The 15,608-nt window shown below is 53.1% G+C and overlaps 6 protein-coding genes across 6 annotated transcripts; 4 read left to right on the forward strand and 2 right to left on the reverse strand.

Moving 5' to 3' along the window:
* Positions 1-204: 204 nt before the first annotated feature.
* On the reverse strand, positions 205-2,024 carry J4E86_008277 (uncharacterized protein; the record flags this gene model as incomplete). Its single annotated transcript, XM_051448790.1, has 3 exons — positions 205-854; positions 909-1,844; positions 1,919-2,024. 3 exons carry the CDS (start codon positions 2,022-2,024, stop codon positions 205-207), a joined length of 1,692 nt encoding a protein of 563 aa, XP_051299787.1.
* An 849-nt stretch (positions 2,025-2,873) lies between these two features.
* Positions 2,874-5,904, forward strand: J4E86_008278 (uncharacterized protein; the record flags this gene model as incomplete). The annotated part of the gene is made up of 2 exons (XM_051448791.1): positions 2,874-3,069; positions 3,116-5,904. 2 exons carry the CDS (start codon positions 2,874-2,876, stop codon positions 5,902-5,904), a joined length of 2,985 nt encoding a protein of 994 aa, XP_051299788.1.
* Positions 5,905-5,991: 87 nt separating this feature from the next.
* On the reverse strand, positions 5,992-7,648 carry J4E86_008279 (uncharacterized protein; the record flags this gene model as incomplete). Its single annotated transcript, XM_051448792.1, has 3 exons — positions 5,992-6,101; positions 6,150-7,088; positions 7,135-7,648. The coding sequence occupies 3 exons, from the start codon at positions 7,646-7,648 to the stop codon at positions 5,992-5,994; spliced, it is 1,563 nt and encodes a 520-aa protein (XP_051299789.1).
* Positions 7,649-8,757: 1,109 nt separating this feature from the next.
* J4E86_008280 (uncharacterized protein) lies at positions 8,758-10,728 on the forward strand (the record flags this gene model as incomplete). Its single annotated transcript, XM_051448793.1, has 1 exon — positions 8,758-10,728. The coding sequence occupies one exon, from the start codon at positions 8,758-8,760 to the stop codon at positions 10,726-10,728; it is 1,971 nt and encodes a 656-aa protein (XP_051299790.1).
* Positions 10,729-11,465: 737 nt separating this feature from the next.
* Positions 11,466-12,347, forward strand: J4E86_008281 (uncharacterized protein; the record flags this gene model as incomplete). Its single annotated transcript, XM_051448794.1, has 2 exons — positions 11,466-11,868; positions 11,923-12,347. The coding sequence occupies 2 exons, from the start codon at positions 11,466-11,468 to the stop codon at positions 12,345-12,347; spliced, it is 828 nt and encodes a 275-aa protein (XP_051299791.1).
* Positions 12,348-13,639: 1,292 nt separating this feature from the next.
* Positions 13,640-15,206, forward strand: J4E86_008282 (uncharacterized protein; the record flags this gene model as incomplete). Its single annotated transcript, XM_051448795.1, has 2 exons — positions 13,640-14,738; positions 14,788-15,206. 2 exons carry the CDS (start codon positions 13,640-13,642, stop codon positions 15,204-15,206), a joined length of 1,518 nt encoding a protein of 505 aa, XP_051299792.1.
* Between the last annotated feature and the right edge of the window lie 402 nt (positions 15,207-15,608).

The following is a 15,608-nucleotide window of genomic DNA, read 5'->3' on the forward strand; positions in this document are numbered from 1 at the left end:
ATGCGGATGACGTAGTAGACGGAGGCGGGAAGGTGCGGAGGCGGGGAAATTGGGGATAGATTAACTCCACGCTAACTGGTGATAATCGGGTTGCTATCTACTCCAAACGCGCTCCAGATGATGTGGGGGAGCAAAGACAGCGACACATGTTCCAGAACATCGTCAAGTCTACCGGCCCAATTGTCTCTACGTAATTTCGTTTCTTCAAAGCTCATTGTGCGCCGGCACGGCCTTTTGTACATCGATGCCACAGACTGCAGGCGTACCTACTTCCATTCGGTAGACGCACTTTTCTTCCTCGACAATCTTCCAAATCTCGTCATTTTCGGCGCACGCAAGAATGACCATGGTGCTTCGATTGGGGCCGTTCCAGCAGTGTTGGCCATTCTCGTACTTGATTGCAATCCTTTCTCCACTGCCCAAGCCCTTACCATCGGCAGGAAGCTCTTCATCGACGGTGATCGATTCAATGCGTGCAAAATTACCCATGCCAGTGTGGCCACCGCCTTTCTTAGGCTTCTGAGTGGTCTTTGAGAGGAAGCAGTGCTCGTATGTGTATTCGCCAGAGTCAGTGGAGGTGCAGCGGTCCTTGAGGGCGCGGAAGATGGAGTCTGGTCCGTAATCCTTGGTGAGGTCCTCCTCGTGTCTTGTAAGTTCCGACTTGTCGCCTTCAAGTTCCTTCTTCGCGGAGTCGAGTTGTGACTTGGCGTCGGTAATGGCCTTGGATTCCGGGGCGTCGCCGGTCGTGGGGTCCGCGAGGATACCGTTCTCGATGAGCGCGACACGCAAGTCGCGCAGCTTGCTGTCCACCCAGCTACGGATGGAGTCGGGAAGGTACTCCTCAAATTTGTAGACTGCATGCGATCGTCAGTAGATAGCTTTAGATGCGTCTTGGAAACAATGCTTACGGAGCTCCACGTCAGACTCTTCGACTGTTTCGAACTCGTGCCATTTGATGGCGCTCTCAGAGTCCGGCTTGAGAATCTCGTCGAGGTCGCGGTCTAGAGCGTTGTTGGGTCCCGGGCGTTCTTGCGCAGCATAGTTCTCCCAGGCCTGGACGGCACGCTTCACGCCTTCGTCGTTGAAGTTGGGGTTGTACTCCTCCTTGAAGCGCTTCAACATGCCCTCGAGCTCCTCAACCCGTGATTGTGCCGCATTCCTCTCGTCTCGCACGCGGTTGACGTTATCAGTAAGCTCTTGGATTCTATCCTTGGCGAGGCTGGCCAGCACTGTGATCTTGCCGCCCTTGCCTGCGCCCTTGACGACCTTGCCTCGCTCGGCCCTCTCGATCTCGGCGAGGCTCTTGGTCAGCCCGTCGACCTTGAGAGTCGCACCTTCTATCTGCGTCTTGAGTGTCTGAATGCGGTCCTCGACTTCCTTCCGCATACGACCAGCCTCAGCGATGAGCTCCTTCCGCCGTTGCTTCGCAGCAGTCAGGCTCTTTTGTCTCGCCTCGTCCGCCTTCCGCCATTCTTTCCCAATGGTCGCGCACTTGTCTTCGCACTTGATAGCCCCCACATGCTCGTACTCATCGCTGCCGTCACAGCATAGTTCGTAGTCGCATGCGCCGTCGTTCACGTTGGTGAAGGGAATGTAGCTCGGCTGGTGGCCCTTGTTCTTGCAGTAGAAGCCAGGAAGGGCAGGCATAGCATTGACGTCCTTGCCCTGGAAGCCTAGAGGCTGGGGCGGGGAGAGGGGCGAGAGGTAGGCGCACGCCGAGGTGCCTGGCTCATCAGAGCCATCGGGGCAGTCGCAGTAGTCGTCGTTCAGGCGTGCGATTGGGAGTTTGATTGCCGGATTCGAGATACAAGTGAATGCCTCGGCATCCTTGTAGTACTTTGCAACTGCACATCTGCTGTCAGCTATGCTCAGGCGTCTACGTGGAAGCTCTTCATGAGCTGTAACATGTGCAACCTACACTCCGGAGCGACACCCCGCGGCCGGGCGGGGTCTGACGCCGCATCTGCGGTGCTGGCTAAGATAGGGAGAATGAAGGCTAGCGAAGACACGTGCTTCCTTCCCATTTTGAATGTGGAGAGAGCAATTGGAGCTCGAGGCTTCAAGATGCTCGAAATGCCACATCGACATAGTTTCAGGGTCCACTGGCCCGTGCGCCCCCATCCGAGCTGCCCCAGCCCTCACCTCCACCCAACACTCCACAACTCCAGCGCACGCCCAATCTACAAGGCCGTAACTCGCGACTCCGTATTTACTCGCTATCGTCTTGGTGCACACATCTGTCCGCAATGACGACTGGCACTCGCACATGTGTGTCGGCATCGCGTCCAGTCGGCTATGACTTCAACTCCGCATAGCCTGTGTGAATCGAATGGAATGCGAACACTAACCTTGTCCATGGCATGACTGCCTCGCGTTTACTTTACCGTCTTTTCGAATTATGCGTCACCCAATGTCCTCAGCGCCCAAAAGTGCGTTTGGCGCTCAGCTCGGACATACCAGCATTCCTCGGCATCAAACGAACAGTAGCCTCCTATCCAGGCCGCGTTACCAAATATGCCCCCACTAGCATCATTCAATCGCCAACCTGGCGGATCTATTCCTCAAAATCGGCCATCCATCGGGCCAACGGCGCGGCTTTTGGGTGGCCGTCTATGTTCCGGTCTCTAACAAACGCTGTACATACATTCGATTTGCTCCGTCTTTGAATCTTGGACATCCACATTCAGCTCTAGTATGACTGAATTCGCACGCTAAAATGATGTCTTTTGTTTGCATATGCGCCCAACTCGCGTCAGGATTTATGCGGCGAGGTCATCAGAGTATCATTCTCTTCCTTCTCGAATCCCATCATTCTATCTGTGAACATCGATATCCATCATTTGCTCATAACTTCATTTACCTACTCTAACATCATGGTATACGCTGACGAGGATGAAATCGACTGGAGCGACGGCTCTTTCGGCGCTCCACCTCGAATACTCATCGATGCTACACCCCAATCAACTCATCACAACCCAACCGCGGACGCTTACGAGGAAGAAGATTCGCTTTTTGTATCGGAAACATATGACCAACACCGGATACCCAGTGGTCTTACACTTCAAGCTGGTAAGAAGCTTGCTCTGCATAGAGGCTGTTCGCTTACATTTCCCAGCTCCTTCAAACAGCAATGACAACCTTCAGAACCCTACGCGTGTTCAAAGAGCTCGTGCCGATGTTCATCTGAACCGTCGTATACCTTCCAAGGCCGACTACATCAACTACGTGCTTTACCAAGCTAGCCAGAAGACTTACGAAGCCACCTTTCTGAACAACTTCATAGCGCATGCCTTGCATCCCGACCGCCTCGCCCAGTGTTCTGAAGATGCAAACAGCAGCCGCCAAAGCATCGCCGAGTACATGAAGTCTGTATCACATGAGGTCAACAGTATCACGAAGAAAATGATCTGGAATGGCCATTGCCGCACTGTACACCTTCTCGCTGGAGACGGCATGGATGGCGCACCGTTCCTCGATCCACATGCTCTCGACACCAAACCCTTCTCAAAGTACGGTCCTGGCAATCTCTTTCCTGTAGCAGACAGGATCAACGTGTCTTGGCACCGTACCAGCTCACATCCTACGATGGTACGATACTCAACCAAGGAGTACGAACTTGGCTATCAGGCCGGTCCATTGGAGGATCTTGACGCTGTATCCCAGACACTGTTTCGAAAAGAGAACTTCAGTATGACTTTGCCCATCGGTCGTGCTGTCAAGCTCTCAACATCCAAGAAGCGTAAAGGTCAGAACATGCCTGGAGCAGCAACCAGAGATGACAGAATGGCCTCATCTCGTCGAAACTGGATTCCGTTCCCGCAGCTGGCCACGATGTCGGACTTTCATGACCCTCAACCCATTACAAACAGTCCACTCGATATCGGTCATGGAGCAAAGGCGTCTGATGTTCACCAGGAGCCTCGGATACTGTCAGATCTCACCCAACTGTATCAAGACCCTGTAGATGCCTTGTCTCCAGATGATGCACAGGAAGAAGAATCCCATCTAGCTTTCCCTAGATACGAAGATCTATTTGGTTCCCATGATGCTGGAGTACCCATCAGTGACCGTGCCGGTGCATGCAAGCAAAGCAACGGCTCCGAGCACGTAGAGAAGGTACACCACTGGCGAACCAGGTTGATCAATGATCACAAGCGCCGGCTGACACTTAAGTGGGGAAACCCACCACAGGCTCTCGACCATGCATTCCAGAACTTCAAGCAAGTTGTTGCAGCAGCCATGTCTATGGGTATTCGTCCCACCGCCAACGACTACCAGAAAAAGCTTGAAGCCATCGCAGCTAGAGAGCGACTTCGAGAGCAAGCCGGAAGTTCTGCTCGATCACAGCAGAACAGTGAAAGTCTGTCAACTGAAACTACCACCCCTGATTCGCGTGCATCGCAATGTCTCCCAATGGACTCAGACATGAATACTCCTGGGTCCTCTTCCTTCTCCTATCCACAGATCCATCGACGAGATATTGGTGGGTCGTTGAGCAATTCTGAATCTGACAAGACACCCTCAGAGCCCTCAAAGAAGAAGAGGAGGAAGAACGAAGCCGCAAACAACCAAGTCATGCGAAGTCACTCTACCCAGCAGCAATCGACTGCACCCAAGCCAGGCAAACAATCGACCTATCAGTCAATCGTGAAGAGTCCGTCGGCGAACAAGTCACTATCGCTCCATCCGAGTGGATCTATAACTTTGGAACTGCATCAACACCTCCCCCCAAACGCTTACTTCGAGCCGATCTCAGTGGATGAGAAGTACGCTTGGCGTTGTCGTTGCAAACATGCAATGGGCCACTACTACAACTCCGGGAACCGCAAGAACTGTCGAGGCTGTAACACCTCACTCAGTGGCAACCATGCTTTCGAGATGGATTTTTACATGCCACTGAGGTCTTTTTATCATCAACCCGCACCGGACATGCGTTGGAAGCCTAGCAAACAGACTACTCGACTTCGCAAATCAGACCGACCCTGTCACAATGCTGTGGCGAAGGACGCATATTGGCAGGCCGTGGGTACTGGTGCGACTGAAGAAGTGGCTCGGCAGATTGCTGTCGATGCAGTAGTTCATTACCTTCGGCCAAAGGTACGGCCGAAAGTGCCAACACCCGAGCCGACGCCAGAACCAGAGCCAGAGCCTGACCTTGGTCCCCATCCTAGTGGATCGATCACTATGGAACACGGTCAAGAGATCCCCGACTGCAATTACTGGAAGAAGCAGAAAGCAGACGAAAAACTTGCCTGGCGATGCGACGTCAACCATGGTCTCGGACGATACTACCTAGCGGGTGATAAGAAGACCTGTCCAGGCTGTGGAGCCGGCCGGACTAGTCTGGGCAAAAGCGAAGATATGGACTTCTATCTCCCGTCAGGTGTCGTCGTTCGCCAGGAAGCACCAGGCCTCTCCATATGGAAACCCAGGAATCCATACAAGATAGGCAAACCCGCTACTACGAAGAGAGAACCGGTCAGCCACAACCAAATGTGTGCCAAGGTGTACTTCGAGCTTCTCGCTCAAGAACACGAAGCAGAAGAGGCTTTGGCGCTTGCGATAGAGAGAGTGGACAGTGAGCTCGACAAGAAACAAGAGGCAAAGATGAAACGACAGGAAGCGAGAGAGGAGGTTGGAGACTCAGATGCGGTTGAGGGTGCCAGCACTTCTGCTAGTGTCTCGAGGAGGGACTCCGCCGCCACGAGTCGCAACTCGAGAGGAGGCTGTACCATGTCCCTTGTCCCGAAGAAGCGTACCATGGATGACGTCATCGAAGAGAGTTTGGATGAGGTTGTGGGTGGTCTTGGAGATAGGGATATGGGAGGTGAAAAGGATTCTTGTGATAGTGATGCAGTGTCTTCTTCTGATGAGGAAGATAGCTCTGCCTCGGACTCGGAATGAGGGCGTAGTCAAGCCATCTGATTGTAGTGAATGAATTGTACATCATGTATGCTGGTTTTGGCGACAGCGCACATCATCTATGGAACTCTACAAGGGGTTCGCTCCCTTTGGAAGCTTGACCTTGAATACCAAAACCTGGTTGTCAAGGTTGTAACCAGACGCATCCACATACTGGTTTTGACCAAAGTTGATGTATCCTACGCGACGTTAGTGTGGGCCTTGAAAGTTGAACAGAGGTATCTTACCGTTCTGAGTGATGAAGTCGTTGTCTGAGAAAGAGACTAGGTAGTACTGCTTTCCCTCGTCTTCATCTTGCCTCTCGCTCCTGCCAATCTTGTCGTCCTTGTCAACGGGTAACATAGCGAAGCTCTCCCACTTCTCATTCAGCAGATTCGCGTCCTGTTCGCCACCGTTGTGAAGACCGAATCTGCCAAGCTGGTCGTTGTTGTTGAAAGACAGCCATGGGCAGTAAGTAGCAGGCACGATGCTGCTCTTCAACACACCATCTTTGCTTGCAATTTGTCCCTTGACGTCATCGGCCGCTGTACCTGCGACGTTCGTGGCTTTGGAGATGTCGATCACATCTGCGTTGCGGTAGATGGACAACGTGCTTTCTGCTCCGTGACCAGCGTTGGAGTCGCGCGCAAGGACAAGGAACTGGGTTTCGGAGATGTAGTGCATCTCGGACTGGCTGGCGACGCGGCCTGTTGGCAGCACAGGAAGCTGAACAGCATATTCCGCCTCTAGCGTGGTCTGGTCGTCTTTGACACGGTACTTGAGGAGACGGGTGTTGCGACGCTTCTTCGCGGAGCTGCCGCCGTCCTGGATGGTAGCACTTTGGAGCATGGTGTAGAGGTACTTGCCATCTGGACTGGCAGTCAGAGCTTCCAGGCCCTGGTTGTTGCCTCTGCCACTGTCGGGATCCTCGGGCGTGATCTCTACATCCGGGTCGTAAATGGGTGGAGAAGCTGCGTTGAAGCTTTCAGTTCCGTTACGGCGGGGAATAAGAGCCTCGGGGGTGCGAACAGCCTTGATCATTTTGCCCTTCTTATCGAACTGGTAGACGTACGCGGCGTATTCGTCACTGATCCAGAAAGTCTTGTCGTCTCCGAGGACCAGGCCTTCAGTGTCGAGCGGAACGCGAGCACCACCTGTTCCGTTTTGGCCAAAGCCGTTGTCGGTGTCTGCAAGTATCAGTACTGATAATTGACATGTGAATCTAGAACTTACATCTAGCTAAAGGAAGAGTGGGGAAGCCAGGGTAGGTGATGGTTTCTGTAGGATCCAGACCAGTCAAGGGCGTACCATCAGGTCCAGTAAGAAGCAGAGTGTCGACGTAAGAGAACTGGAAGTTCGGGCTGGCCGGTTTCTCAAGAGTTGCTTCAACCGGCGTGAAGACAACGCTGAACTTATGAATGCGGGTCTGAGTGTTCTGGGTACCCTGAGTGTTCCAACCACGATCAGGCAGACCCCAAACAACACCCTGGTAAGAGCCTTTCTTGTACTTCCATGACTTCTTCTCGAATGCAATGGCGCTTCCAATACCGCCAATGGTGTCGCCGAACTTGTCACGAGCGTCGCTGACAAGTTTTCCATAACCCGCTAGCTCTTCGTAGGTGAAAAGTTTGCCATTGCAGGTGGTGACATTTGCTGCTGCAGCATTATCATCTCGAGTGATGACCGGACCAGCAAAAGCTTGGTTGACGGAGAGCGCCAGAACGCCGAGCGAAGCGACAATCAACATTGCGAAGGGTGGTAGACTGTCGCGTGCCTGAGCAGATGCTTTCTGAAGAATGTCAACAGCCTATATACATGCCCGTCAGGACCGGGATGATCCCGCGATGACGCGACCCGACAGCCAGGCACACGAGGCCATCTTGATGCATATTCATACCAGCAGACACACGTGCGCTGTCTGTTTGGCTGCGACCGACGAGGGTACAAATGCAATAGCGGCATGGCGTTCGCAGAAGCTGTGTAAACAGGCAAATGGCGTCGAAGAAGCGGCATGTAGGAACAGATGCTCTGCCATGGATGTCACTAAGTCATACCAGCGAGCGCAGTGGACTGCAAGCTCCTGGCGGAATCCCCAATAATGACGCGAGGTTCGTGGAGATGGATGCGCACGTTGCTCGAGAACATGATGTGAGTCGCTGATCGGAAATGGTGCCGAGGCAGGCGTTATTCCCGATCGGGCATGCGACATTGGCGGGCGGGTACTTAGTTCAACATAGTTCAGCCTCTAGAGAGTACACTCAAGCCGTCTTTTGACGTCGGAATCAGTAATGGAGTGAGCTGCCCAGTTCGGCCGGTACCGGAAGTGGTATTCAGTCGACCGTCATTGCCCAGGTGAGGGGTGGACACATAAGAAGCCGCCTTTGCCTTCATGGATACGTAATCATTGCAAGCTACAAAAGAGCATGAGCAGTGTAACGTCAACAGTGGATTGATTCCGCATGTCTTTTGTAGAAACCGGAGTTTGTATCGCATTCTACTATCTCAACTTCAGCATGCCCTGCCTGTTCATGGCAGTGCGATTGAGTCATGCTCATGCGAGTGTAACTTCCCGAGGCCAAAACATGATGGCTCTGTGGAGGGTAAGAGCTCCCGTCCCAAGCTGTACCTTTCCTTCCGCATATCCAGATCTTTCTATTGTACAGTTGCCCTGGCTGTTACTGCACACACGTTCCTCGCGACTAGAACGTCACCCTAAATCCTTTTATCACTGACTTTCGAACTTCCTACGTCACGATCTATATATCACGATACTTGCCACCGCTCTTCAGGCTACGACTCACACGCTGACGAATGTTTGCTGTCCAGTTGACGTATTCATCGTAATCTGCAACTACCATGCTTGGGACCTCCGGCGATGGCTTAATCACCAAGCTCACCTCGTACCTCACAACCGATAAAGAGGCAGCCCTCAACACTCCTCCTTATACACCTGACCAGGAGCGCCAACCCCACTTTGCTTTCGCGACAACAACGCCGCATGATGCCGAGACAACGAGCAACGATCGAACTGACACGTCAGCGAGTCAGCCCTCGAAGGCGGGTTCTAGGCGGTCGCTGAAACGATCCGCGAGCGAACTGGTTATACCGAGCCAAGAACGGAATGAGCGCTTGACTGCGATTGCCGCGTTGGAGGCGGTGCGCTCGAAGGAGGATGGGCGCCATACAACCCGTCCGATCCCATCTCCGACACGTAGCCAGCTACGGCCTCCACGACCCGGCTCTCAGCGCTCCATCAGCAACTCCAGATACGAACTAAAATCTCAGTACCACGATCCAAACATTTCATCTGCTAGCCTTCAGAAGCAACTCGTCGAGCAGACAAAGTCCATGGCCAAGCGATCTCAAACACCCGAGCCGAATAAGAACCAGATCAAGAAGGGTGCAAGGCCAAGTCCCATCAGGTCCACTGCTGTGCGTTCAAAGTCAGAGCCAGACCCAGCAAGAGCGTTTGCAAACCCAAAGACGCGCCATGGGAACGCGAAACTGAAGCCATGTATAAAGAAGAAGGCGAAGAGTACCACAACCACACCACCGACCGGATTGCAACAAGAAAGCATCAACGCCGAGCTCAAGACCTTGCGCCGCGTGAAGACTGTCGATTTCGAAGAAAGTGGTTCGAAGCAATCGATTACGTTACCCCCGGCACCCATCACGGAAGAAGTCTCGACTCGGATTCTAGCAAGTGATACCGGAGAGAGGTCCAGGTCGGCCAGCAATCATACAGAACTCGCCAAGTCATGCCCATCATGCCCGAACACGATGAACATAGCGAAGAGCGCTGCAGCGGAGCCAGCTACTACACGGACAGACGTACATGTCATCGCCATAGCTCCCTCATGGGACGCGCAAGGACTCACCCATGACGACAGCGCTGACCCAGCAACACCTACAATGCAAATCATCGAGACAAAGAGTGGCAGCTATGAGGTAATCTGGGACGATGTGCCAGAAGAGCACACCATCAGGACAAGGGGACGACGAAGCTCGTCAGCAAGCCATGCCTTAGAAACTGCCAGCCCAAGCGCCAAACGTGGTGGCCTTGACCGAGTCAACTCGAAGCTCGCAGGATGGTCGGGAACCTGGAATAGCCAGTCAGACAGCTTCAAGCCCACCATTGTGGTGTTCCCTGATGATGATGGTCGAGCCACTCGCTATGACTGCGCAGTGGACGACGACGAAGACCTGGCAGCAACAGTACCTCCAAATAGCCGTATCACAAGCGGAGCGCATTCTAGCGTCTCATCACGTCCCGTAAGCGCGCCTCTGACCAGGAGCGTGTCGTGTGAGGAAATATCACTTCAGCACGCCCTACAGGTGACGCCGCCGCACGCTCCAGGAGCAGGATCACCACCCTCCGAGCACACTCTTGTCGTGCCCAATGTCGAGATCCCGCATACCAGAGGAAGAAACACCAAGCCATCGCCAATGATCCGAAAGCTCTCGAACCTCGAAGAAGCAGATACCAAGTTCCGCGACCATCGCGACTCTGTTACGATCGCGCACTCTCGTATCGTGCATTCGGGTGGTGTGTCGCCTGAACTGTTTGCTCATAGGGATTCTGTGTCGCTGGGAAAGAAGCGCATGCACGCGCGTAATCATGCTGCATCAGCAGCGCGGTCGCCATCGCGCAGGAAGGAGTTGTCTGTCGAGGCACTCGGTCTCTTCACTGACGAGGATATTTCAACGGTGACGTTGCCGACCGTCAAGGAGCATGCCGCACAGGCGCTCAGGAACAGCAGCGAACCTTCCATCCTTCATCCACCACAGCAGACTCCTAATAAACGCCACATACGGATCCTTGAGTGAGGAAGCGAAGGCGAGTGGATGATGCTGGCTGATACTGGCCGAGGAGACGTATAGGCCGGAGGTAATGTGGCGATGGCATCTTCTAATTTCCCTTAAGAACATCGATAACCTGTAGAGTTCGACTCGGATCGGAGCGCGTTGATCTCAATCTCATGGTCAGAGGGTGGTCGGTGATGATGCCGAATGCAGTGGCGGGTGGTGTGGGCTAGGGAGTCCTTGGCGTGATTATCGATAGGCGCCGATTAGCGTCATCGCGTCCAAAGCATCGTTTTCGGCGCCAAACCTCTAACTCCATCATGAATATGAACGAAATTGTTGCGTTGCCTTTTTCCTTCGATGTGAAATTCGATCTGATCTCGCGTCATCGTAATGTCTGCGTTGATATCTATCGCGGCGCGTCTGCCACTCATGCCTGTTTCACGTCAGGAAAGGCAATGCAACGCGCCGTACCTATACGCGCATGCTATTACGATGCGAACCGGAAGCTGATACTTCTAACAAGACGTTCGATCTATGCTAACGATCCAGGGCTCGGCGTGCCGATCGTCGTCTTCCAAGCCGGATCACGTATCATCTAACGATTGGCGTCGCAGTATACGTTTGAGCACCAAAGCAGATTGACACGATGCCGCGTCAACGCCATTGTATCTATGCGCTTACCCATTCATCCTTACCAAACCACAGCTACAGTAATGCCGGCATTCGCACCACACAAATCGACTCACGACGTGTCCATTATGGCCTTCGCGACGAACGACACATTGAAGCCCGACCAACGATACGACGCCTTACGCAATACCGACGACCACTCGGATTCGAGTACAGAGGTTGACGATTGGGATACAGAAGATGCAGTACGACCTAGACAAAGAAACAAGACAGTGTGGAAGCGGCTGAAGGGCTACAGATGGATACTAGACACAGCGCTTCTCCTCGTCATTGTAGGCTTGCTGGTGGAAAACAGATGGCAAAGACATACAAAAATTCATCAATACGAGCTCGCAGGAGACATCACAGGCTTCGCGCCAACATTCTCGCAACAGATTGTGAGCTTCAAGCCCAGTTCTGTATTCGCCCCGGAAGATGCGTCAGAGTTCTGGAGCAACGAGACACAGCATGCATGGTTGAGCATCGTACCAGGTATGTGCATCATTCTGAGTTCTCACAGTTGAACAGTGTTGACGATCTCCGTAGAGGGCTTGGGCTACGTCAACGTGAAGAATCCCTCCGAATACTCGAACCTCCCGCACCCGATACACGACTATCCCAATCACACCGTCTTCACCACGTCCGTGACGCATCAGCTGCACTGCCTCTACACTATACTGGGCGCGTACAACTCCATGAAGCTCATGGTCGCGTCACCTGTGTCAGCAAACCCTGTCAAGATGCCATGGCACATCAACCACTGCTTCGAATACATCAGACAGGCGATAATGTGCGCGGGAGATGTGGCGCTGGAAGGGGCTGCGACAAGCTTCCCTGGTGACGAGCATGGAGAAGATCGAGGTGGGAGTGACGGTTGGGATGCGAGGCATGTGTGCAAAGACTACACACAGGTATATCAATACCTAGAGAAGGAAACGATTAACCACATGAAGTGGATCTCATCGGATTAGTGATCCACGCTGTACCCTCGGAGGCAGCATGTGAAGTGGAGTCTGCCTCGTGCAGCGGGCCGTTTGGACAGACCCAAACGTGGGCTTTGCGCTTGCGCACACGGGTGACGTGTATCGAGTTCACCATCAGCAATCCAAGACATTGGCATGTAGCAACATTGTATACATCGTATTCCAAGTGCAAAGCGTCGAATTAAAGTTATGAGCTGACTGTGCACACTATCGTAGCCTGTGTTACATTGTAACAATTTCGCTATGGACCTATGATTTCCTTCTAGCTAGCTGACTCTGATGATTCCCGCAACAAGCAACATTCCCTTCTCGCCTGCAACACATGACTACCCATCCCACCTCATTACAGTAACTTCCGAGTCCTCCGAGCATGCATACAACACCATCGGGCAGTAACCCGTTTAGGTCCAACATGCGAATTCGCAGATCTGCTGTATCAGATTTGGCGAATCACGACCCCCGCGAATCAGCCTCGGTAACGGGGCAGAGCAGGGATGCTGCAGCAGCGGCATCACCGAAAACCTACGCACGCTATGCTCTAGCCTCCGCGAGCGCATTCCCTTCCGAATGGGCGTTTACCTCAGCAGTCGGGCGCCGCTTTGCACCGTGTCCGGAGCTGAATGCTCAAATTGTAAGTGTGCCGTGGGCTTGTTAGACGATGCGTTTGTGGAACCCCTAGAATTTCGGACGAGTGTTGGTGGTATAAGAGAGTGGCTGGCCCCGTGACTAATGATATATTTTTGTTGTGTTGACATTTTACGACAAACCTTGGGATTATTCAGCCAAGCCCGTGGCTATACTGAACGACCATCCGCCTCTTGGTGGTAATACCGGGATTCTTGGACAACACCGCGGAGAGCGGGACAACGACGGAGACCGAACAGTTTATCGGACCTCGGCCGAGCAGTCGCACGACAAATCTTTCTGCGAGTAAGAAAAGAGACATTGATTGCATACGGACGTAAGACAAGGGGAAGAGGACTTGGGTGTCTGTTACCTGGGCTTGGCTCAACAACAGACGCTTCATACTGTGGATTCAAGGCGGACCTGACAGCGGCTGTGTCTATTACCCTGCAATCACTCTTTCCACATCAACAACTGGGTTCGTTGCGAGGCACCGGTTAAACACCCCGTGGAATAAACGCGACTTCCTCGAATAAAGCATACAAATAGCTCCCACGAAGACGCGGCTACCCGCTATCGACATTCCTCGACGTCATCACTAAAACCTTTTCCGAAAACCACTACCTTTCTCCAACAACACAATTCCTACAGACACCATGGCGCAATCGCCACTACTTTTCATCGTTGCGGGAGCCGCCATCTCCTATATCCTATACACCCGTATTGCCCTGTACCTCGCGCGCCAGCGCTTCAAGAAAGAGAATGGCTGCCAACCCTGCACGGCGCAGTTCCACAAAGACCCTATTTTCGGAATTGATAATGTGAAGGTCATGGCATACAACAGCAAGCACCACATCCTGCTGGAAGAGAACAGAAAGCGCTTTGGACGGCTCGGTAACACTTTCCATAACAGGCTGGTTACCATGCCTTTCATTGCGACGTGCGAGCCGGAGAACGTCAAGACGATCTTGAGTTTGAAGTTCAAGGATTACGGTTTTGGTCATAGGCAGGGTGCTTTTACTCCTCTTTTGGGCCACGGTATCTTCAACGCGGATGGTGAGCGGTGGGCTAATAGCCGTCACTTGCTGCGACCCAACTTCGCTCGCGACCAAGTGGCGGATATTGAGGCGTTCGAGAGGCACTTCAAGCTTATGCTCAAGCACATCCCCAAGGATGGCGCTACTGTCGATCTGCAAGAGCTCTTTTTCCGTTTGACCATCGACACCGCAACAGAGTTTCTGTTCAACCACTCCACCAACTCGCTCCGCATGGTCGGCCAAGAAGACGCAAACAACGAGGACGTCATTTTCAGCAAGGCATTCACCACCGCACAAGACGACATCACGACCCGCACCCGCTGGGGCATCTTCGACCGATTCCGCAAGAACCCCGAGGGCAAGAAGGCTATCAACATCTGCCACGCCTACGTTGACAAGTTCGTCGACGATGCGCTCCGTTTCAGGGAAGAATTGGATGCTGAGAAGAGCGCTGGAGGCAAGGACGACAAGTACTACTTTATTCAAGAAGTAGCTAAGCAGACTACCGACAAGAAGCGGATTCGTGAGGAACTTATCAACATCCTGCTTGCCGGACGTGACACGACTGCCAGCTTGCTCAGCAACATGTTCTTCCAGATTGCGAAGAGACCTGATATCTATGCCAAGTTGAGGGAGGAGGTTGCGGCGCTTGGAGGTCGCACACCGACGTACGAGGAGTTGAGAAACCTCAAATACGTCAAGTGGTGCCTCAATGAATGTAAGAATGGCCACTGAGTTGACGTCGTTTATATGCTAATCATGACCAGCTCTCCGCCTCCACCCAGTCGTTCCCGGTAACTCTCGCCTTGCTATCCGCGATTCTGTCCTGCCCCGAGGAGGTGGTCCAGACGGCCAAGCACCTCTGTTCGTACCAAAGGGAACAACAGTCGGCTACTCACCATACACCATGCACCGCCGCCACGACCTCTACGGCCCAGACGCAGACGAGTACAAGCCTGAGAGGTGGGAGACTCTCCGTCCAGGCTGGGAATACCTGCCTTTCAACGGCGGCCCACGCATCTGTCTCGGACAGCAATACGCGCTTACCGAGGCGAGCTACGTGACTGTGCGTTTGGTGCAGGAGTTCAAGACCATGGAGAGCCGAGACCCAGGTCCATGGCGAGAGGGTCTCACACTGACTTTGGCCTCAATGAACGGTACACAGGTTGGCCTTACGCCTGCCTAGAAGGAGCGTAGTCAGCGATTGAGACACAGCTGTTTCGAGAGGTGTAAGATTGGGGAGGGCGGTGGGAAAATCCAGCACGACGAGTTGTGCTTGCTTGCGGAATCACTGGGGGTCTCAGCCGTCATGCCACCTTTTTGGCCAGGAGAGGGACCTATCAGGAAAAGGCGGCTATCATTGTTCTAGGGAGTTCTGTTCATATGGGACCCTTTCAGAGGCATTGCATTTTGATCTTCACTGTACTATACCTACTACTATGAAATTCTATGAACTCTAAGGAAGCTGGCAGAGAGGGTGACTTTCTAGTGGAAGTCATCCCAAAGCACTGGAAGACATGCTCGTGCATTCGGTTAATTCACAATGCTTCGAACGTCTCACTTTCGTGCTTACATACAAAACAACAGT

The sequence above is a fragment of the Alternaria arbusti genome (assembly GCF_024043155.1).
Source record: "Alternaria arbusti strain BMP 1465 chromosome Unknown scaffold_13, whole genome shotgun sequence".
In the NCBI taxonomy this organism is placed as follows: domain Eukaryota; kingdom Fungi; phylum Ascomycota; class Dothideomycetes; order Pleosporales; family Pleosporaceae; genus Alternaria; species Alternaria arbusti.